The sequence below is a fragment of the Callithrix jacchus genome, chromosome 18 (assembly GCF_049354715.1).
Source record: "Callithrix jacchus isolate 240 chromosome 18, calJac240_pri, whole genome shotgun sequence".
Lineage (NCBI taxonomy): Eukaryota > Metazoa > Chordata > Mammalia > Primates > Cebidae > Callithrix > Callithrix jacchus.
In genome coordinates this window covers 43,350,923-43,374,267 of record NC_133519.1, presented here as the reverse complement: position 1 = coordinate 43,374,267, position 23,345 = coordinate 43,350,923, and the positions used below count along the sequence as shown (strand labels likewise).

The window sequence follows — 23,345 nt, the reverse complement described above, 5'->3', positions numbered from 1 at the left end:
GCCTACCCAGAGTGGGCAATTCATGCCCTTCCATTGGAAGGATGAAACCCACTGTATTAAAAGAGCTTAAAAGGTATGTACCCTGATCATTTCATTTGTAATCAAAGTAAACATTGCTGTCAGTTCTTATCAGTGAGACAAAACAAGGGCTCAGTGTCAAATGTCAGTCTTTTTCTCCTTAAGAAATACATAAAAATCACACTAATAGACATCTTGGTTCCTGTTTCCTCCTCCAATTGAATTGTCGCGGGGAGACATGCAAGAAACCTGTGAGAAAAAAAGGAGGAATCAGTCTCCTTGCCTCAAGAATTTAGAATGCAAAGTTGTAAACCTTCTATTGCAGATGAAGGCTCACCAAATTTATTTTTTCTGCTTTGATAAGCATAAATAGGTAATGATAAAAACGGTAGGAAGCAGTGACCAAGAGCTCCTAGAATGTCTACAAATTAAGGTGAGTGATCAAACACAAGGTTAGGCCTGGACAGCTCAACTGCCTTCTACAAATCAGGATAAACCTAACAGGACATTAACGTGGAAACCTTTACCAAACTCTAATTTGGATATAATTTTACCTCACTAAATCCCTCACCTTCAATCAAAAAAATGTTTCCCACATGCCCTTCAGTTCACGAAGCCGCTGCTATATCGCAGCTTAAATCACGTTTCGCTTTCAAAGATCTCCCTCCTGGGGAAGGTGGTGGGGTGGATAATGAAGTTCGGCACCTGGTCTGAAAGGCCCCAGGAGGTTAGGATAGGAGCTATCACTTCTCAGCCCTGTTTTCTTTTTCCGGAAGAGGGCAAGATCAGTAAAGAACTGACTCAGCGTCTCCAACAAGAGAAGAGCTGCAGGCAGACAAAACAAACCCGCGGCGTGAAAAGTGGAAGTAAACTGGTGTTTGTGGCACCACTGATAGTATTATACCTTCTCTGACTTCTCCAATTGTTTTTTGTTTTCCCCAAGTGACTCAATCTTCTCACCCAAATCAGGCAAAAGGAAGAGTTAGTTGTTCGACTTCTCAGAGTGCCTCCCTTCTTCCTCACACTCTCCACGCCTCCTCCCTGCACAAGCTACCTCCCCCTCCATTTCAAATATAAGGGCTGATGATGCCCAACTAGATCCTAATGTCCACGGCGGGCAGCTTCAGTCTAGAGCGGTTGGTTAGAAGTAGGTCTGACGCCGAGCAATCTAATCTCCCTCATCTGATCTCTCAGGCTATTGTGCCTCAAGGGGAAGTCAGAACAGGTGAGGGCGGCTGGAGGGGAACCAGTTCCGGGACAGGCAACGCATTGGGCGAAGTGAGGGTGCGGGGCTACGAACGGAGGGAGGGACTAAGGCGCGAAAACGAACGAGGACGCCCCCCGAGCGCCGCCTATCTCCCCAGAATCACCTTGCGCTGACCTAGTTGCACCGAGAAGGAAGGAACCCGAGCCAACGAGGGAGGAGGGCAGAGCGGGAGGAGAGCCGGGCGGCGGACGGGGGCGGGGCCTAGAGCTGGATCTTTATGGGGCTCGCCTGTGATTCGCAGACGGATTCGAGCCGGAAGCAGGCTGGGAGGTGTTGGTGGCGGCGGCGCACGTGGTGACGTGCGAGGGGGTGCGGCGCGAGCAGTCGGCGGCGGCAGAGGCAGTGTCTCCTGGTCGCGCGTGGAGGTCGGTTGCTCGGAGCTGCTGGGCGCAGTTTCTCCGCCAGCTGCTTCGGCGCGGCCGTGTCGGTGAGCGAGCGAGTTCCTGCGATTTTTCGGTGGAGCTTTCCCGCTCCTCAGTCTCCACGGAGTGGCCCCTCGTCCTTCTACTTGACCGCTCCCCTCTTCCGCCGCCTCCTGGCGCTTTCTCTGGGCCGACTCCCGCCGGCTTCCTCCTGCTTCCCGTCGAAGCTCTGGAGATGAATGTTTCCATCTCTTCAGAGATGAACCAGGTAATATGTTCTGGTTCTAGGAACTGCAGTTGAGCGAGAGGGCGCGGCCGGAATCCGAGATGAGGGGATGGCGCCGGCTGATGGGAAGAGGGTGGGAGGCGCGGAAGCGGTGTCCTCGTCAGGGGAGGAACCCCCAAACGGCCGCCGCCGTCGCCCTCTGGGACGTGAAGCCCGCGCGGCGCTGGGCCCGCGCTCCAGCGCTGCCTTGGTTGCCAAGTCGCGTTGGCGGCCGAGGGCGGGCGCCTCGGAGAGCGCGGAGGCTCGAGCCCCTTTTCTACACCGGCGCGGGGGAGGCAGGCTGGGAGGAACGAGATTTTTTTGCTCGAAGGGCTTTAGGGGGCCTGGGTTAGGGCGCCGAGGGGCAGGGATGACCCGCCGGAAGGAGGGCGCGGGACTCCGTGTTCTTGCTGTCAGGAACGGACGCCTAGCCATGGGGTTTGCCTGGGGTGTGGGATTCTCTTCTGTAAGAGCTCCCGGGACCCGGTGCGTGTGGGCGGGCAGCCAGCCCTGGGCCTGGAGTAGGGTGGCACGGAGTCCCCGATCGCCGTGGGCCGCGGGGTCCTTTGTTCCCGCTCCACGTTGCCCGCTTTTCTTGCCAAGCGCGGGGAGAAGGGGGCGGGAGGAGGGAGGGAGCGGCTGCCCTGACGTGTCGGTGCTGAGTGACTGCGGGGCTGGCCAATCCCGGGCGGGGGTGTGCGGGCGCTGGGGGCCTCGCCTCGCAGCCTTCGGAGTGGGCGCCGACCTGGCCGGGCGAGAAAGAAGGCCTGAGACGTCTTTTCTGTTTAATGAAGTAAGTCAGTGGCAAGATTTGCCCTTTTTCCGTCCCTCCACGCTTTTTGTAAAGTGTATCTGATTACAAGCTCTTGATGATAGGAAGGCATCAGGCCGCGTCAGGCTAAGGGTTGAACCTAGGGAGACTTTAACCACTACTTGAGAACTGCATTTACCACCCCCCCCCATACATAGTGGACAGACATCTATTGGTTTGAGACAGCTGACATTTCAAGGAGAAATCAGATGGCCAAAAGGGCGCATTTTTGTTTCTTGAGTCTGTTGCAGTGATGGAGTGTTAGAACACCTTGGCGTCAAGCTATTCGTTGATTTGTGAGTTGTGATCTGTTTACTAATGACAACTCTGGAAGCCTAGTACTACTCTTAACAGATGAATAAGTGCAGCATGGACTACACAGCCACAGGCCATGCCTTCTTTTAATAATTGTAGCACCAGTGGTTGATTTTAGGAATAACAAAATACTGATGATTACTTTTAGACTAAAGCCTGCTGAAACTTCTGTCTTAAAGATTCTGAAGGAGTAGTTGTGTTTGTCTGGATGTGAGGTAAACATGGACTTTAGAATTGGATTGATACTAGTATCATTTAATGCCAGCTGCAAGCTACTTGTGAAGTCTATAATTTGGTAGCCAGAGGTAAACTCAAACTTGAGCCACTGACCAACGAGAGCCCTGGAATGGTTTTCCTCTGTATTTTCCTAATATATGAAATCTCTACTTAACTAATGGATACAAATTTCTATAGCCATTTTCTTAATTTGTAGTTAATTTTCTAACTTTTTCTCCCAGGACAAAACATTTCAGGTTTTAGTCTTAGTTTTAAATTAGTGTCTTTTTGGCCACTTGATTTTGGAAGGTAGGATTTTGTTTTTCTTGCTTGAAGGATTTGTTAGATGGTAATTAAATGTGAGTTTGCAAATCCATTTTTAAATTTAAATGTTTTTCTGTTAGGGAAGTATCTTAACTGATACTAAGATGAAGTATCTTAATACTTGTTAATAAAGTTATTAATAACTGATACTAAGTAAGTCATTTCATCCACTTTTTAGCAGTATGATTGTATAGTCAAATCCTGCAAGTAGGAATTCTTAAAGGTTGGGTGTCTTCCCACCATGTCATGTGCTAGAGTGTGTGTGCAACTTGAAGTATTATGAGTAAGAGAGGGATTTCTGGATTTTTGTTAAAACAGCAGAAAATACATACTTGTAAACTACAAGTTGTAAACCTTGTAAATGTTTCTGAACCTATGCTTAGATCACTATTATACTTTTCTTATTAACATGCAGATACCTCAGTATTAGAACATCTCAAACCGAATTCTTCTTTCCTTCCTTCCCTTCTCCATGTAGCAAACTATAAACAACTTCCTATTATGCTTTTTGGAATTATCTTCTTAATTTTGATACTTGATTTTAATAAGGATGCCACATATCTAAGATAAAATATCTTAAGTCCTCACTGCTCTAAAGGAGCATGGGCGTACAGAATCTTTACTAACTGCCCTTTTCCCATGCTTTACTCATTACCCTAGACCACCGACTACTTTTCTGCTAGGATGCCCTATGCTTCCTTGTTTAAATCCTTCATCTACTGTCTATGCTTAGCATTGTTTAAACCTTAGAATTAGGCTCTCTTACTTCCTCGCCCACTATTATCGTACGCATCCTGCAAATCGACAATCTACTGAAACCGAAATAGCTGCAGTTTCTGGAATATATTTGCTGTCAGAGCTTTTTTCCCTTTTGTTCAAGCTATATTCACAGCTTGTTTTATCTTTCCAACTGGACTGTAAGTGTTCAAGGCTAGGAAACTGAGTTAACTCTATTGTGTTGTGATATGAGCTTTCATTTCAGTTTGTGCATACCGTATGTTTAGTAAGTCTTTCCTTTAAAAATGTAGTTGATGGCTATTTGGTGGGAGTTGACTGCCCTCAAAAGATTGCCTTTTGTTTTATGTTGCACTTACTGAAGGCCAGAGAAAAATTTTAGGAGAGGCCATATTGTGACTACCTTTTTAATAACTCTGTGATAAGACCTGTTGAACTGTATTTCACTTAAGCTGTGAACTTCTGGGTGTTATTAAAGAAGTTTAATTACTTATTTATGAGTCATTGGTATCCCTTGCACTGGCCATAGTAAGGAACTAAAAAAGTATGCTGAATTTATCTGAATATGTTGTATTTGATCCCAGTTTTAATTTTAAAAGTGTATGAATAGTGACCTAGGTATAGATTTAGTTGAAAGTGTATTTTAAATATCAAACAATTGTTTTATACTCTTTTTTTTTTTTGAGATGGAGTTTCGCTCTTGTTACCCAGGCTGGAGTGCAATGGCGTGGTCTCTGCTCACCACAACCTCCGCCTCCTGGGTTCAGGCAACTCTCCTGCCTCAGCCTCCCGAGTAGCTGGGATTACAGGCATGCGCCACCGTGCCCAGCTAATTTTTTGTATTTTTAGTAGAGACGGGGTTTCACCATGTTGACCAGGATGGTCTCGATCTCTTGACCTCGTGATCCACCCACCTCGGCCTCCCAAAGTGCTGGGATTACAGGCATGAGCCACCACGCCTGGCCCTGTTTTATACTTTTATATGACTCTGGGATGTTTGGACTTTTGGTTTGGATATCCATAGAAAAAAAATTCCCCATTTTTTTAATTCCACTAGTTACTGTACTTAAGTTTTATAGACCAAATAAGATCTCTCGTCAATTTGGGGAGTAGTTTAAAACTCTTCATTTGCCCTAGCTCACTCTAATGAAAGTAAACATGAACTTTCAGAAACATAGTTTTATAGTCAGGAATGGATCTGATCAAACTTGAGGTGGGCGGGAAGTAGGAATATAGTTATGAAGACAATAATTGAATAAAATAAGTTTACATTAACTTAAATATGTCATCCAGATTTGGGCTGGCTTTTTTAAATCAAGTAGCTTTGTACTCTGATCAGCAGATATTAAAGAGATGAGGTTCATATTATGACCTTGCAGTACTAAAAATCAAGTACTAATAATTTGTCATGGAATAGAGTTAAAAATTAAAAATCAAGTACTAAATGTAGTAGGATTCATTTTATTGCTAAACCCCTAATAATATTGTAAAAATTTGTCTGATGCAAATTGCCCCAAATTCTCCAGTGTTTTCTCCAAGGACTGCAGTGATTTTAACCGTTTTTTTTCCAAAATAAATTTTAGGTAGAACATTCCATTTATCAAATATAATAAATGGATACCATTGTTATTTTTGGTTAGATCAAGGCAAGTTTATAAGTAAAAAATTAATAAAACTGGTCAAAGTTTAAAATAGTATGTTTTTGGCTTTTCAGAGGATGCATTTTAATGTAACAATTTGCATGGGGACTCCTTCCTCTTACTCTTATTTTAAGAGCAGTTTATGAAACTGAAGTTAGGAGTTGCCAGCTATGCCTGTGACTTGACTGTGCTAGTATATATCATATACATGAAGATTTTCTCTAGTTTGAGTTACAGGTCTTGGCTGAAAATGTTGTAAGATTTCTTTAGGATACTGTGTTCTCTCTGTATACAAAGAATTATGTATATTTGGAAAACATTTGTTAGAACTAGTTTATTAGAGAAAAGCCAAATTAACCTAGATAAAAGGTAGAGCAGAGGAAATGAATATTACCTATTTCTGTGATACAGTTTTCATAGAGGGGTAAGCATTCACAACAATCCCAACCTGAATTGGCATTCTTGAGTTTCCTTGAAATGAAACCTGTTAATAGAGAAATGTGTTGGGACACATGTTGAACTAAACATAGTACGTTTGTTGAATTAGAACTGGTCCAGCCTGCAGTGGAGTCCTGTGGTGAGTGGATTATTCACTTCGACGTAATTGTTAGATTTAGAATTGTTTTATTGATGTATAAGGCAGATGATCTTAAGATATCCATAAAAATAAATATATTTGCACATATTTCAAGTAAGTTATTACTTTGTTCTCGCTTCCAGACTTAACAGTGGTGTAGTAGCAGTTCAGGTGATGAAAAAATCAGTACCATCTGAATTTAACATGAGTAATAGGGAGGGAGGGAGAATAGGTACGAGGACTGATTACCTTGAAGATTAGGTTTGAACCAGAATTATTCCATTGGTAGTGTATTACTGTATATGAGAAAAATGAACATACGAAGTACAGGCTTCAGTATTTTCCCTTCTGTTTAGTTTATTCCAACAAATTACTCATCTTTATGTCCAAGTTTTTAGGCTAGTCCTGGTAGAGAGGAGATGGGATGGATACAAAAGATGAACAAGACAGAAGCTTTGCCCGTGAGTGAAGGAAGATAAACAAGTACATATAAATACAGCATGATATAGACCAGCTGGAAGATCATAAATACCTCTCAGAAAGGGTTCTATATGTGGAGGATGAGGAGAAACTGCTTTCCCAACTGGGAGCATTTGGCAGAGGCTCTGTGTGGCTCTAAGAGTTCCTCTGGCAGAGGTTGGGTTAAGGACTTTCCAGGTAGAGAGAAAACTTGAACAAAGTTAACAGTCTGGGAAGTGTAGAGTTTGTTTTGAGGAACAGTTTGTGGCCTAGTATAATAGAATAATGCCCAATGTTGCTTGCTGGCTCAAAACAGATCACGTTTGCATATTAGTTGGAAAATAATTGCAAAGAATATTAGAGTTAACCAGTATTGACATTTGTTCTGTAATTCCTGTGCTTTTATACCTCTCATAAACATATGCCATTAGCCCCTGCCCCTGGGGAAAGGACCTTTTTTTCTTTTTTTTAAAGATCACTTGGGTTGTTGCAGGTTAAATGAAAAATGTTTATGTGTAATTGAATTTGTGTTCTTTTTTTATGTAATGGGAATATTTTTGCCATTTATCTCAGATTTCTTGAAGATCAGGACTTTTTACATGGTCTGCTGGACCTGGATCAATAACAACAGTCTTTGATCATTCTGACTAGCTAACTTAAATTTATCATTGTTATAGATTATGATGCACCATTATCACAGAAGAAATTCATGTCTATAGCTTTTAAGGACTTGATTACATCATTTTCAAGCCTGATAGTTTTGGAATCACCATTAGAGCTTAAGACACGTCTGCCTTCACTTCAACCGCCTGTCTTCATACCCTGACAAAGTGCGCCTTTTAACACTCCTTTCTTTGTCCTTGGATTATTTAAGAGTTCCCAGAAATACATTTGCCACCAACAGAGTAGGTAAGTGAATGTTCTCTGCCTAGTCCAGTATTAAAACACATTGTTTTTCTCAAGACTATGTTGAGTACAGTAAACCTTTCATACTTTTTTTAAGAGAAGTCAGTAATCATTTACATATGATTTTAAAAGGCAGAGAAGTTAGTAATCATTTTAGTATAAAAAACATTTTCATATTTTTCTTTAAGTAAATCAGTTACTTCTTATTGCCTTCTTTTTTTTATTTTAAGAGATAGGGTCTCACTCTGTTGCCCAGGCTGGAGTGCAGTGGTGGGATCATAGCTCATTGCAGCCTGGAACTCCTGGGCTCAAGTGATTCTCCTGCCTCAGCCTACCTAGTAACTGGGAATACAGGTGTGTGCCACCACCACGACTGGCTAATTTTTAAGTTTTTTATAGAGACAGGATTTCACTGTGTTTCCCAGACTGGTCTCAAACTCCTGGGCTCAAGACAATCTTCTTGCCTTGGACTCCCTATTATTGTATTTTAGTTTAGTTTAGTTTTTGAGATGGAGTCACACTTTTGCCCAGGCTGGAGTGCAGTGGCACCATCTTGGCTCACTAAAACCTTTGCCTTCCGGGTTCAAGTGATTCTCCTGCCTCAGCCCCTGTGAGGAGTTGGGATTATAGGTGCCTGCCACCTCACCTGGCTAAAAATTTGCATTTTTAGTAGAGACAGGGTTTCACGATATTGGCCAGGCTGGTCTCAAACTCCTGACCTCAAATGATCCACTTGTCTCAGCCTCCCAAAGTGCTGGGATTACAGGTGTGAGACCGTGCCCGGCCTATTACTGTTTTTTTAATTATGCATTTTGTGTAGTCATTAGTCAATTGTTTATAAATAATGGTTAAATACAAAAAAAATTAAGTTTCCATTTATATAATCTGATAAGTGATTTAGAATATATGAACAAAAGGGAACAGAATATAAGTTCATCTTTTTTAATCACTATATATATTTCAAAACATTATAAAAATCATTTTGAGGATACCATGACAAGACTAATCAGACTTTTAAAGTTTGTGTTTTAGGGAAGGATGGAAGAAATTAGGCAATTTTCTACATATAAATCTTGATGATATATAATTTTGAAGACTATAAGGAATGACAGGAGCCCAAATCCAAGGAAACCTACATGTACTCAACTTTTCTGTTTCACCCTTTCAGGCTTTTAGGTTACTTGTTATATGGGTTTGGGCAGGATGGAGTTTCATTTCCTTCCCTTGAAGGAATTTGCTTAATAGGTATGGGAACCTGGACAAATTTTTTGAGATACCTGCTACTGTTTGAATCCTTTAAAAGTCTTAATGACCAAAGTATAGGGGAACAGAGACTTGGACATTTAGCATAGGTGTTGGGCTAAAGACAGAAAATTTGGGCTAAAGTCTTACTGTTTCAGCAATCTTCTCTGGTAGGGTGGTTTTGTCAGCCTCTGATAGCATTAATTAAAATTAATCTTTTTTTTTTAAGAGTTAATCACATTGTGGCCGGGCGTGATGGCTCACGCCTATAATCCCCGCACTTTGGGAGGCCAAGGTGGGCAGCTCATGAGGTCAAGAGATCGAGACCATCCTGGCCAACATGGTGAAACCCCGTCTCTACTAAAAAAAATACAAGAAAATTAGCTGGGCGTGGTGGCACGCACCTGTAGTCCCAGCTACTCGGGAGGCTGAGGCAGAGGATTGCTTGAACCCGGGAGGCGGAGGTTGCAGTGAGCCGAGGTCGTGCCACTGCACTCCAGCCTGGCACCTGGTGATGGAGTGAGACTCTTATCTCAAAAAAAAAAGAGTTAATCACATTGTTTCAGCTAAGTTTTTGTGTGATGAAATTTTTATGTGTTGTTTATAGGATGGAATTTTAGAATAAAGAGACTGTATTACTCTTTAGCATTATATTTATAAAACGATTATTTGCAAGTAAAATAACTCAGCTTTCTTTCTGTCATTTAGACAAATTTATAAGGAAAAATGATTCCCAATGGATATTTGATGTTTGAGGATGAAAATTTTATTGAGTCTTCTGTTGCCAAATTAAATGCCCTGAGGAAGAGTGGCCAGTTCTGTGATGTTCGACTTCAGGTATTTAAAACTTACAAAATTTACAGAATTTGTTAATACTAAAAGCTACAAGTTGTTAGATTTGCTTATTTTCTTTTTCATAGGCATTTAATGAAATGATTTTTTAAAAGAATACTAACAAATGTAAGATAAAGGAATCCGATATAGTAATTAGCTAGAGAAGTACATAATCCACAATACTTCTAATTATAATTCTTCAAAATTTCAGGTCTGTGGCCATGAAATGTTAGCACACAGAGCAGTGCTAGCTTGCTGCAGTCCCTATTTATTTGAAATCTTTAATAGTGATAGTGATCCTCATGGAATTTCTCATGTTAAATTTGATGATCTCAATCCAGAAGCTGTTGAAGTCTTGTTGAATTATGCCTACACTGCTCAGTAAGTACTTTTAAAGTAAACCATATAATTAAGGAATATCTTCAGGAAATTCCAAGTCATTCTACATACATTTAAATTAAGTATCTGTGTTTTATGGCTTTGGTATCATAAGTAACTTTTTTTTTAATAGGTTGAAAGCAGATAAGGAATTAGTAAAGGATGTTTATTCTGCAGCAAAAAAGCTGAAGATGGATCGGGTGAAGCAGGTAGAGTATCAGAAGTAAATACAATCACTTATAGAGTGTAATTTTGTGGGATCGGAATGCTGAATTTGTCATAAAACATCTTGTTAGTGTCAAGGACTTGAAAATGTCCCTTTTTCCCTCAGAGGAGTCAATATGTTATTTTAACTGTTTGGCTATAATAATGTAGCAAGATCACACTTCTCAGATAATTTAGGCTAAAGTCTTACTCTCCCAGCAGTCTTCTCTGATTCAACCTTTGATAGTATGAATTAAAATTAATGTTTTTGTTAAGAGTTAATCACATAACTTATGTCCTGAATTGTTTTCTAAGCTTCTTTTGCTCTCTCAAAGTATTCCTTGTAGAATTTAATGTCAGTACTTTTAAAAACTACTTAATTCATTGGAAAAAAGGCATTCAATACTCTAATGCGTGGAGGTCAGTAAACTTAAGGACCACAGGCCAGCTGCATGTTTTCATAAAGTTTTATTGGAACACAGCCGTGTGTGTTCATTTACATATGGTCTATGGCTGCTTTCCAGCTACAGTGACAGAATTGAGCAGTTGTGACAAACAGTATGGCCTACAAGCTTAAGTGCTTTTACTATCTGGCCCTTTAAGAAAAAGTTTGATTTGCTAGCCCTTCTTCTAATGCCACTCCTTTGCTCAGAAATCCTTCCTTAATTTATAGCACCTATCCCTGAATTTAGTATTCTAGATTCTTCCTAATATAGCTGCTGTTTTTCCAAAACTATTTCCTAGTTACCTTTTCTCCAACCAAATTAAATTGTTTGCAGCATCTTCCCTACTTCTGTCTGCATTCAACATCATCTCTCCTGTAGAGCTCAGTGCAGATACTGCCTCTCATGAAGCCTTATCAAATTATTCTACTTGAAAATACTTACATGAACCTACATAGCATTTCAATTTGTTGCATCTCTCCTTAAACTAAAACTTACATATCTGTATGGTATAATTTGATGCTTGTCATTTGTATACATGTTAGTACCACTATTACATTTGTTTTATTAAGACAGTAGTTTTTGATGTATCTTTGTATCTTCACATAGTGCTTACACATTGAACATTATATATTTGTTGAATAAAAGATATGTAAGTGTTGGCACTCATATATTTTTTTTCCAAGGTTTGTGGTGATTACTTACTATCTAGAATGGATGTTAGCAGCTGCATCTCTTACCGAAATTTTGCAAGTTGTATGGGAGACTCCCGTTTGTTGAATAAGGTTGATGCTTATATTCAGGAGCATTTGTTACAAATTTCAGGAGAAGAGGAGTTTCTTAAGCTTCCAAGGTTAAAGGTGAGTAAAGTCTATAAACAGATGTATACTATCTAATTCCAGGCATGGAATCTTTGTCCATGTTTCATCAAGTGAGTAATGATTATGAAATAATACACTGAAATTATATTGGTTTCTATCTACCAGTTTGTTTACTTTCTTTGTTTTTGATTACTGGTTCCTTACAAATTAGAGTAAACGTGTGGAATGAATTGTACATCTATGACAACTTTATTATGAAATTGAGAATTAAGGGGAGAACTAGAAGCCCAACACTGATCCTTGTGTCATTGTCTTTCCCAATTCTAGTTGGAGGTAATGCTTGAAGATAATGTTTGCTTGCCCAGCAATGGCAAATTGTATACAAAGGTAATCAACTGGGTGCAGCGTAGCATCTGGGAGAATGGAGACAGTCTGGAAGAGCTGATGGAAGAGGTTAGTTTTAAAGTAAATGGGATTCAACCATTTTTAAAAATTATTTTGCTATAACATGAAGGATTCCCTTTCACTTTTATTTTATAACCATGACCCTAAAGAATTTAAATTTTGCTATAGGTACCCCTAAGCTGAGAAACAGGGGGGGTGTCCAGGTGAGCTGAATGAACTGTTCAGTTTGGTCTTCTGCTTTTCTTTTTTTATTTCTTTGCTTATTATGTGCTGTTAACTTTCTTTAAAGTAGCATGTAATTTGCTTTAGAAATGGGAAGTGGTACTGAAATTTTCTGTAGATTCTTAACTTTTCTTCACAGGTTTTTGCTTTAAATTTGACAAGTAGGTAAAAGCTTCTAATGGTTGTTCCTCCCCATTGATTTATCTCCCCATAGGTTTATTAACAAAACTAGGATACCCAAGACTGAAGAAACAAGAAGAAACCTCAAGTGTATTGACACGTAAAGAAGCAGCAGTCCTGCCCCAGTTCTCCTAAGAAAAATCCGCTGTGGGCAGAGAACGATGATGATTTAATGGTGTTTACTCCTTTACAGGATTCTTGTCTTTAAAGCTGTGTGTTTTTCAATGGTGTTGTTCATACTTATAGTCACTCACTTAACTTGGGCTACTTAAAAAAAAAAAAATACACAAGATAAAATTGATGGCGAAATAGTGGGAATTGAAATCACGCAGGTGGAGCAGTGGAGTAACCTTGAGTTTCTCTCTCCACTTAAACCTTTTGGAGTTCCTTTATGAGGGTTTACCAAATCTGTTAGGCCTATAGAAATATGCCATCGTTATGTTCTAAAAGGGCTAACAGATTATCTTTAACTTTTGTGATTCCCACTTGAAAGTCAGATGCATTAGCTATATATTCGCATCTGTCAAGGAAGATAATTCTACAGCTTGCTTGAATTTTTGCATTTGTTTCTTTGTTTTTCTTGACATTGCTTACAGGAAGGAAATATGTTTATGCAAACCAGACCACTTATCTGCAAAGGTGTAAACTATATTCAGTGTTTCATTGTAAATATGTATATTCTTTAAAAGTATATATTGTACTAGTGCTTTTTTTCTTACTGTTATATAATAGAAGCTATGAAAAAAATGAAGATTTCTTTCAAGCCAATCAAGCCAACGACTCTTCAGCCAGTACTGGAAGATTTTGTATTTGATTTTGGTTTTTTTGTTTTTGTTTTTTTAAAATTTTTACCACCATGACATGTATTTTTCTTTACCTCCGGATCCTGCCAGAGTAATATGTCAAGAAGCTCAAGAAGCACACTGGAGGTTACCTTGAGGCGTTTGTGTGATCTGCATACTAGTGGAGTAGCCATGGTGACCGTAGCCACATGGGTGTTCTGTTGCTGTTTTGCAGGTTCAAACCTTGTACTACTCAGCTGATCACAAGCTGCTTGATGGGAACCTACTAGATGGACAGGCTGAGGTGTTTGGCAGTGATGATGACCACATTCAGTTTGTGCAGGTACACATTGCACAGTCTGAGGTAACCTCAGGTTAAAATTTGACTAGAGAATTTTATAGCATAAATTTTCCTTTAATAAAGGAAAGTGGACCAGTTTCATTGGTATAACTGGACAAAAACATTTTCGGGAGAAAACAAGCATATCTTAGAATTAGTATTTTCCCACATGAAAAGATATTAACAAATTAGGAAACCCTATTGAAACTTTTCTCACAAAGCAGGAATTACAAATAGTAAAGGCCAATAAGATGAAGCAATTTAGAAATTATTTGGGAAGATTATGAAAAGTAGTTGTTTGTGGCAGGCATGACTAATAAACTCAGTTTTTTTTTTAAAGGGGCAGGGGGACTTAAATTGTTGATGGCTATGAAAGAAGTTTTTTGGATGTTATCTTAACTACTGAGCTGTCTTACTGGAAATTACAAATGGTATAGTTAAGATTAACTATACAGTGTAAAGTGATTGACCATATGTTACAACCTGATCTAGATGTTTCTTAAGCAAAATGAATTAAAATATAGTAGAGTTCCACTGTGCTGATTGAGTTACTTTTCCCCTATGGGTAAACACATAACTATTCAGACACATTACCAACTATTAATAGAGACCTTCTCAGGTATAAACGTTTTCAGTTTATGGACAAATAGAGAAAAGTACACAAGCCATAACTGCCACATAGTGAACCTACCAGTCTAAACACTACCCAAGTCAAGAAGAAAGTTTCCAGTATCCTGGCAGCCTTTCTCCTGCCTTTTCCCAACCTTTTCCCTATAGTGCTCCCAAAGGAAACCATTATCTTACCTTCTGACATATTACATTAGTTTGGCTATGCTTGAAAAATTTATATAAATGGTTACATAGTACCTACTTTTTTTTATTTTATCTTTAGTTCAACATTATGTTTGTGAGGGACAAGCTATTAAGTAGTCAACTCAACTGAGACTAAGGAATGTTTTCCTTTAAAAATCAGAGGGTACGTGGTAGATTCAGTAGTAGCCTACATGGTTACATTATCAGGTGTTAGCTCTCTCTGGTGTCCTGTGGCAATAGTAGCTGAATATCTTTATTTTCTAAGAGTTTTGGAATGTGACTTAGTTGAGTACTTATGTTTGTAGATTTTGAATATTGAGGATATTCTTCCCCTTAATTCTAAACATTTTGAGTTAACATTTTAAAAGTACCTTTTCAACATGGAGAAGTTGAGTGCCATATAAGTGGTAGACCATAATGTTCAGTATGGCAACACAAAACAGCTTCTGCTTGTAGGACCTTCTAAGAGTGTGCAAAAAAGATCACAGGCTTATGAGAGGTAGCTACAAAAGATCTAAAGGGGAGGACACAATGAGACAGGAGAGAAGCCAGGGATATTTCACAAAAGAGGTAACTTTTGAGCAGTCTTGCGATTTAGAGGAGTCTGCATAGCAGATAAAGGGAAAGATGTTAGATAGCAAAGAGTATCTGTGCAAGAATGATACTCTTGGAATTGTGGGTCATAAAACTGGGAAAGTAGGTAAATGCTCCTTGAGTGGGGCTTAAACTTTGTCCTATAGGCAGTGGGAAGCGTTAGGTAAGACTACAGTGATATGGAAGCTGTGCATTCGCAACTTTAGTAACAGTGAAAAACTGGGGAACAGTCTACTAGGTAGCTATCTCTGGACTGGAATATCCCAACTGATTTTTGGATTTTAATTTTTAAAATTGTTGCCTGGGACATAACCCAGGCACAGAAGTTCAATAAAAGTCTGTGAGCCCAGTTTATAGACTATTGCCAGTAGTAGTCAAGGTTTTAAAAAAAATGAAGGCTTAATCTAGGAGTATGAAGGAGATAGGATGGATTTTCTATTTACGTCTATAAATAGATATCTGTATTTACAAAGGTTGTCTTAGCAGGCCTTAATGATTATTTAGGGAGATTAGGGAAAAGGAAGAATTTGAGAATGAGTGGGATTCTGACATGTGTGACTTATTAGAATGTAGTGCCATGAATATAGAGATCATGAAGTGAAGAGGATGAGAGAGACACATGTTAGACTTCAGGAATAGAAAAAGGAGGTTGAGAAGAAGCAATAGAAAAGTTAGAAGACAATAAGAATCTAATCGTGTTGTAAAAGCAACCTAAGGTAGGAAAAAGTTTGAAGAAGGACTAAAGGGTACACTGTCAAATCCTCGGGGAGGTCATGTAAAATAAGGTTTAGGGATGTATCCTTTACATATAAAGGATTTACAGCATTTCTATGTTAGGCCTGTTGTCTTCATTGCTATAGGGGCTTTATCTTTCACAGTCATTTCCTCTTAATATTTTGTATATTAGAACAGTTTTCTTACTCCAATACAGCCTCAATGTAAACATCATCCATTTGTGATATCTGGACCCCTTCATCCCATAGGTTGGGATGGGGTTTTATGTACCTTGTAATTCATAATAATAAGGTTAAGATAACTCTAACCTTATTTTTTATTCTTAATATTCATAGTATAAAAGTGATATGAACAGATGCATTCACAACTTTAGTAATGGTGAAAAACTGGAAAACAGTCTGTCGTAATGTAAATCTGTTTTATACTATGACAGTTTGTCATAGTATAAACTGTCTTTATTTTGTATTGCCTTGCACAATGTATTGTGTATTGCCTTGCACAATGCATATCTTCCTGAGTTTCCATATCTTTATCTATAAAATGGGTAGATAATATAACCCTCACTGGCTAAAAGAGATGATGTAAATAAAGTACCTAGTAATACCTAGATACATAGTAAACATCTAAGTGGAATTTAATGATAAACACTAATAATGATTCATTCCTGCCTTTTCTCAAAATGGCCTATGTATGTTGTAACCACACTAGTTGAATGGTTCAGGCCTAACTTTTGATAGTTTTCTTAATAGCTCCAAGTAGCTACCAAAATCTTTTTCTCTATTACTTGTTATATGGCTTTGTGCTTCCACTAGCAACAGAAATTTCCATTAGAAATCTTACCTATCCATGTGGTCTGACCATCTTGACAAGCCTAAGTGGGATTAGCACACTGGGCCAGGTGCTGAAGGGTGCTACCTGTTCATTTGGCAGTTCCTCTCAGAGTAGTCTTTAATCTTCCAATTCTGTATGATCATATCCTTTGGAAGTGGCAAGGGCCAGTCATTGGAAGGAAGCCATTAAGGAAAACTCTTACATGAGAACACATATGTAGTTCTCTTATAATAATTTTGAAATTGGCAGCTTTGTTCATTTCTCCCCCTTTAGTGTTCCTGTATATTCTACTTTTGTGAATATTTGGTTTTTAGTAATGTTTCATTTCTAATTACTATTGTGTTTTGATGTAATTTTGTCCAGAAAACCACTCTATAATACCATAAGGTAACCCTAAAGAAATATTCTTTAAGTGTTTCTTGTAATTGCCACTTTTTTCCTGTAAAGTACTTTCAGAGAAACTGGATGAATCTGTCTGCTTACGTTTTGCTGACATTGTATGAAGGATACCTGTAAACATAATTTAGTTAGGTTTGACAATTTCGTGAAGACCGTGAGTTAAATGTATTCTCTGTTAATTCATTCTATTTTAAATTTAAAGCATTCTTTTAGAAGATTCTATACTTAATATAAAAATCTGTGAGCTTATATCAATTACAGGTTTTTTTTTTTCTTCTATTGAGGTCTTGATTTGCAACATGTTTCTCAAATGGTTTAAATTGAGCTTTTTCTTACCTAGGCCAATTGTGTAGGTGTAGTTGTCTCATCATTAAGTGGAGATGGAAGTATGCCAGTAATTTGTGTCATTTGCAAAGTGTTGGCTTGAATTAAAGTTAGTGTGCTATTCATATATAGGTGAAGGATACTCAGTGTTGTGGAATAGCTCAGGAACAAAGGTACATCAGATGTGGTCTTTGGCTAGGTTTCTGTAGCTACCTTTTGATTTTGCAGAAAAAGGCACCACGTGAGAATGGCCATAAGCAGATAAGTAGCAGTTCAACTGGATGTCTCCCTTCTCCAAATGCTACAGTACAAAGCCCTAAGCATGAGTGGAAAATCGTTGCTTCGGAAAAGACTTCAAGTAAGTACATTAGACTTGCCAGACTGTTTTCAGCTTATCTATTTTTAAAAAGGAGTGTTGCCAGTTTAATACCTTTTAAATTGACTACTCGAAAAAACTCAAACAATTAAATTTGGAAAACGATAGCAGGTTGTTCCAGTCTGGGATATGGAGAATGTGGAGTCCAATTCAGGATCATATACACCAAGCAAAAGTAATAATTACATCTTAAACATGGAACTCTTGTGCTTACAGATAACACTTACTTGTGCCTGGCTGTGCTGGATGGTATATTCTGTGTCATTTTTCTTCACGGGAGAAACAGCCCACAGAGCTCACCAACAAGTACTCCAAAACTAAGTAAGAGTTTAAGCTTTGAGATGCAACAAGATGAGCTAATAGAAAAACCCATGTCTCCTATGCACTATGCACGATCTGGGCTGGGAACAGCGGAGATGAATGGCAAACTCATAGCTGCAGGTAAGAACAGAAGTATGAGTGATGTAACAGAAGCATTAAACTGGCTAAGCATGTAGATGGGCATTTTTATGACATACAAACTTTCAGAGGGAGGGTTTAATATGCCATCTTTTACAGCAATACAGTAAGACAGAGAAATAATACTTATATGGCTGAATTTTTCTAATTTTCAAGCCAAGACTAAGCCATTTACTTACACTGATAACGTTATTTTTTAGCTATTACAAGCACTTAAAAGATCAACTAAGGCATCCTTAAAAAGTTTTAATACTTTTGCTCATTGTGCAGATTTCTTAAACTTACAGTACTAGAAACCCTGGTCCAGTTTAATATTTTAAACATAAATCTTCATGGTTTTATTTTTACCAGGTGGCTATAATAGAGAGGAATGTCTTCGAACAGTCGAATGCTATGATCCACATACAGATCATTGGTCCTTTCTTGCTCCCATGAGAACACCAAGAGCCCGATTTCAAATGGCTGTACTCATGGTAAGCCCATTCTTTTGCAGGAGCAACCCATATTTTAGCTTTTCCTCATAACTGCAGGACGTCAGAAATTCTCATCTCTCCCTTTTGGCACAGGGCCAACTCTATGTGGTAGGTGGATCAAATGGCCATTCAGATGACCTGAGTTGTGGAGAGATGTATGATTCTAACGTAGATGACTGGATTCGTGTTCCAGAATTGAGAACTAACCGTTGTAATGCAGGTAATAATAATTTTCTCCTGAGATATCCAGTATTTTAATGTGATAATTATCAATATGTAACTTTATTTTGTACTTACATAGGAGTGTGTGCTCTGAATGGACAATTATACATCGTTGGTGGCTCTGATCCATATGGTCAAAAAGGACTGAAAAACTGTGATGTATTTGATCCTGTAACAAAGTTGTGGACAAGCTGTGCTCCTCTTAACATTCGTAAGTGGATTTTTTTTTTCCTTAAAGTTTATTTTTTTAACGGTCTTCAAATCAACAGTATGTATACTACACACTTAAAGTCTGGGAGATGTAGCAATAATCTTGACATTTTTTGTAGGGAGACACCAATCTGCAGTCTGTGAGCTTGGTGGTTATTTGTACATAATTGGAGGTGCAGAATCTTGGAATTGTCTGAACACAGTAGAACGTTACAATCCTGAAAATAACACCTGGACTTTAATTGCGCCCATGAATGTGGCTAGGCGAGGAGCTGGAGTGGCTGTTCTTAATGGTGAGTGTTGAAGAACAGATAGTGGCAAGACTTTGTTCTAAAATTCTGACAGGAAAGGTCAATGATAACTGTACTTGTACAGTTAAGAATTCAGAATCAGTCATCTATTTTGATGCAATGAATATTGAGGTGATTTGTCCTTTAGAAATACATTTTCTAATCAAAGACTTCTAATACTTGATATATATAACTTAATTCACCAATCTTTTGATGGGTGCACTGAGGGAATTTGAATTTCTAAGTCATTTTCTTCCATAAACCATATCCTTCTTTAGAGCCAGAATTTCAAGAATCTGATCTGAGAAACAAAGTAAATGGAAATCCCTAGTCTTTTCCAGTTTTCTACCCCATACCTAATTGGAAATAACAACCTTTAGACTATTTTAACAAGTTTCCAAAAGCATTAAACTTTTTAAATGTAGACACAGCTTTCTTTCCACATTCATTTTATTGACTTCTATTTAATGTGTAATAATATAATCATAATTTAAAAGTTAGCATTGTTTTTGGTACCAGGCTGAATCTTAGTAGGCTTATGGCTCAGTTAGTGAAAGCTTAAGTGTAGACACACTAGCAGTTAGCCTACTGGCCTGGAGCCTTGTCAGTGTGCTTTACAGATACATGGAATGCAAGTTGGTTATGTGATAGTCAAATGAAAAAATGATGAATTTGCAAATCAGTAATAATTTTTTTCTAAGCTACAGAATATTTATGGCTAACATTTTATCTATTTCAAAGTAGTCATAACTGTTTCCTGAAGAAATTTCTGTACCACAATCATTTGATTTTTTTAATAAGACCTGGTCTCACTGTGTTGCCCAGGCTGGTCACAAACCCCAGAACTCAAGTGATCCTCCCACCTTGGGCTCCCATAGTATTGGGATTAGTATTGGGATGAGCCACTGCATTTGGCCCCCAAAGCATTTTATACAGTTGGAAAGCTCTAAAATATTTTTCTGCTTTCCTATCTTTTGAGTCTTAATTAATTCTGTACATTGGGCTGATACAAAGTTGAGTGCACAGAACTATTCTGGTTTGTTACTTAGTAGCTTCATCTGAAGGTAATTGTCCAGCTTCTTCTGCTTCTTCTTCTCTGAAATAATAGTAACAACCACAGAGCTGTTGTGAAAATTGTATCTTATTTAGATGCTGTTACTGTTTCCTCTCCCTCCCCCTTTTAAGGTGCCTAAGTTCCATGTGGGAACGGTTTTTTATTGATTTGATTCCCAGCTCTTAAAGAGTATTTGCCATATTAATAGGCATTTAATAAGTTCTTTTTGACAGAATGAATAGGTACCAATTTTTAAGCAAAAGATGGATTTAGGGGAGTTTTACCTTATTACACTTGAGTCGGTGGATTTACCCCATCTCATTTCTCTTTTAGGAAAACTGTTTGTATGTGGTGGCTTTGATGGTTCTCATGCCATCAGTTGTGTGGAAATGTATGATCCAACTAGAAATGAATGGAAGATGATGGCAAATATGACTTCACCAAGGAGCAATGCTGGGATTGCAACTGTAGGGAACACCATTTATGCAGTGGGAGGATTCGATGGCAATGAATTTCTGAATACGGTGGAAGTCTATAACCTTGAGTCAAATGAATGGAGCCCCTATACAAAGATTTTCCAGTTTTAACAAATTTAAGACCCTCTCAAACTAACAGGCTTAGTGATGTAATTGTGTTTAGTAGAGTTACATTTGTGAATAAGGAGGGTGGGTGGGTATAGATGTTGCTAACAGCAACACAAAGCTTTTGCATATTGCATATTATTAAACATGCTGTACATACTTTTTGTGTTTATTTGGAAAGGAATGCAAAGATGAAGGGTCTGTTTTGTGTATTTTTAAGACTTTGGTTATTTTACTTTTTGGAAAAGAATAAACCAAGAATTGATTGGGCACATCATTTCAAGAAGTCCCCTCTCCTCCACATTTGTTTTGCTAATTTGCACATTAAATGACGACTCTTCCCTCAAATGTGTATTATGGGGTAAGGGGTAGGGCTTAAAGATGTAGACAGTTGGGTTTTTTAAGGGCCCTTTTTCAATAACTGGAATACTCTATAACAAAAGATACTTATTTAAATAGATGACATTGACTATTTTTGTTTTTATTAAAAGGAAGCTGACATGCCTACCAATATTTAATCTTTTATGATTGCCTTTTATAACTTTTTATATTCTCAGCAGAGTGCTTTACCTATTTAAGTAAAATTTGGCAGGTTGGAGTTACTGAAGCAGAGTGGCAGTCCTAAAGTTTGCAGAGTAGGGTCTGTCTTTTAAACTCTCAGAGTGCAAACTTCAGAGCTTTTGCCTCAGCTGCAGTTTTTTTCCTTCAAGAATACAGTACTAATGTTTATTTGAATGGAGTTGCTGAACAGTAACATGGCTGTGATTTTTGGTTTTTGAAACACTGGTTTTAAATATTTTGATTTGTTGAGGCTATGTGTTATATAGCAGTAAAAAAATGGTGTTTTATCTTCTATATAATTCCTGTTTTTATTATTAACAAAACAATCCTAAATAGCATCCCTCAATTGTAAGAAAAAAACCTTTAAACTACATTAGGTTGTGAATGCAGGCTTTATCAGAACTGTTTTTGTTCAGTTTATCTGTTCATATGGATAAATATTGATTGGGATGACTTGGTGTCTAATGTGTAGTGCTACACATCTAACTTATGGTGCCAAAATAGCATGTCCTAATGCTTGCTGCTGATGCAAACCAACACAGTAAGAGTACTTTGTAGGAAATCCTTCACCATGGGATTAATACCCAATTGCTGCTTGTGCAAGCATTCATTACTAAAAGTTTTGAGAAATTTTTTTTTTCCCAGTAATGAGCTTAGGAAATTTGTGGAAAATAACTCACCTGGCATCATACATCTGAAATAAGGAATGATATAAGGTTTTTTTCTCAAAGAATCGCACACCTAATGGGCCATCTGGGATGAGATGACTATTCAGTGGCTAACTTGGGTTAGGGAAGGAAATAATTAAGTATCTTCTCCAAATGTTCACTGGTACTCTGCTACTTTATTTCTCTTATCTGTTACACAAAGAACCACCAGGAAAAGAAAATAGTTTGCTTGGTAACTCTGTAATTACTATCACTGGTTTGGTTCTGGACTAAAACTTTATTGACAGATTTGAATTTGCCTCAGATGATGACTGTTTTTAATATGGATCTGTATGTGTTCTATTCAGCACAAGGAAATAAAATTTTAGTTGAGGATTCAGCACTAAAATCCTTGAGATCCCCTCTCATTTCATAAGTGACATGTGTACTGCAAATATATGGGAATACTTTGAGTCAAAGTTTTCCTGCATTACCTTTGGTGCCAAAGAGGTAGTTTGGTGGCCAAAAAGTATGTTTTTTTTAGAAGTTGTTTCATGAACATGAGAAGTTTCCATAAAGCAGGGGGGAAGTGCTCAATGGCCATTTGTTACCGTTAATCCATATCTACAAGGTACATATTTGTGTAACTTACTACCTCTCCTGACCTCAGAATTCTTAAAATTGAAGTAGGCAAAGGAGGAGCCCCAATAGGACCTTTCTGTAACTGCAAGTTGCCTTCAGAAGGGTAAGATTCATGGAAAACTCAGTTGCTGTCGTAATTTGCATGCAGCCAAAAGTTCCAAAAAAAGATCTGAAGAGTCAGCAAATGAGACATAAGATACAAGGTTAATTAGGTATAAGGAAGAAAGAAAAACACTGATATACGAATCCTTAAATCTTTGGTAAGGCCAAGCTGCAGTTTCATTAAGTTAAGTAAGTGTCTCTAGGTTAAAATAGAATTGGTATGAATTGCAGATATCCTTCATAATAAAACTGGAAGGTTTTTAAGAGTATTAAAGACACTGAACAA

The 23,345-nt window shown here is 38.3% G+C and overlaps 2 protein-coding genes across 3 annotated transcripts; both read left to right on the top strand.

The window, feature by feature from the left end:
• The first annotated feature begins 1,626 nt into the window (after positions 1–1,626).
• On the top strand, positions 1,627–22,724 carry IVNS1ABP (influenza virus NS1A binding protein). 2 transcript variants are annotated; one of them, XM_035280062.3, is made up of 14 exons: positions 1,627–1,915; positions 9,846–9,974; positions 10,183–10,352; positions 10,483–10,558; positions 11,683–11,856; positions 12,145–12,270; positions 13,642–13,749; positions 17,671–17,800; positions 18,035–18,259; positions 18,629–18,750; positions 18,844–18,970; positions 19,052–19,183; positions 19,302–19,475; positions 20,860–22,724. In XM_035280062.3, the coding sequence occupies exons 2-14, from the start codon at positions 9,864–9,866 to the stop codon at positions 21,111–21,113; spliced, it is 1,929 nt and encodes a 642-aa protein (XP_035135953.1). In that variant the 5' UTR covers positions 1,627–1,915; positions 9,846–9,863; the 3' UTR covers positions 21,114–22,724. The 2 variants fall into 2 exon arrangements, with proteins under 2 accessions (XP_035135953.1, XP_035135952.1); XM_035280061.2 differs by lacking the exon at positions 1,627–1,915 and adding an exon at positions 7,665–7,898.
• On the top strand, positions 1,956–7,805 carry LOC144580095 (uncharacterized). Its single transcript, XM_078355132.1, has 2 exons — positions 1,956–2,705; positions 7,667–7,805. The coding sequence occupies exons 1-2, from the start codon at positions 1,983–1,985 to the stop codon at positions 7,706–7,708; spliced, it is 765 nt and encodes a 254-aa protein (XP_078211258.1). The 5' UTR covers positions 1,956–1,982; the 3' UTR covers positions 7,709–7,805.
• Positions 22,725–23,345: the final 621 nt, after the last annotated feature.

What these genes read in the sequence shown, in the direction of transcription:
- LOC144580095 (XM_078355132.1), top strand. Translation starts at nt 1,983, where the DNA reads ATGGCGCCGGCTGATGGGAAGAGGGTGGGAGGCGCGGAAGCGGTGTCC. An exon ending in CGTCTTTTCTGTTTAATGAA is followed by an intron (nt 2,706 to 7,666) that starts GTAAGTCAGTGG and finishes TCATTGTTATAG; the next exon opens with ATTATGATGCACCATTATCA.
- IVNS1ABP (XM_035280062.3), top strand. Translation starts at nt 9,864, where the DNA reads ATGATTCCCAATGGATATTTGATGTTTGAGGATGAAAATTTTATTGAG. An exon ending in TGCTTCGGAAAAGACTTCAA is followed by an intron (nt 17,801 to 18,034) that starts GTAAGTACATTA and finishes TTGTGCTTACAG; the next exon opens with ATAACACTTACTTGTGCCTG. An exon ending in TGGCAAACTCATAGCTGCAG is followed by an intron (nt 18,260 to 18,628) that starts GTAAGAACAGAA and finishes TATTTTTACCAG; the next exon opens with GTGGCTATAATAGAGAGGAA.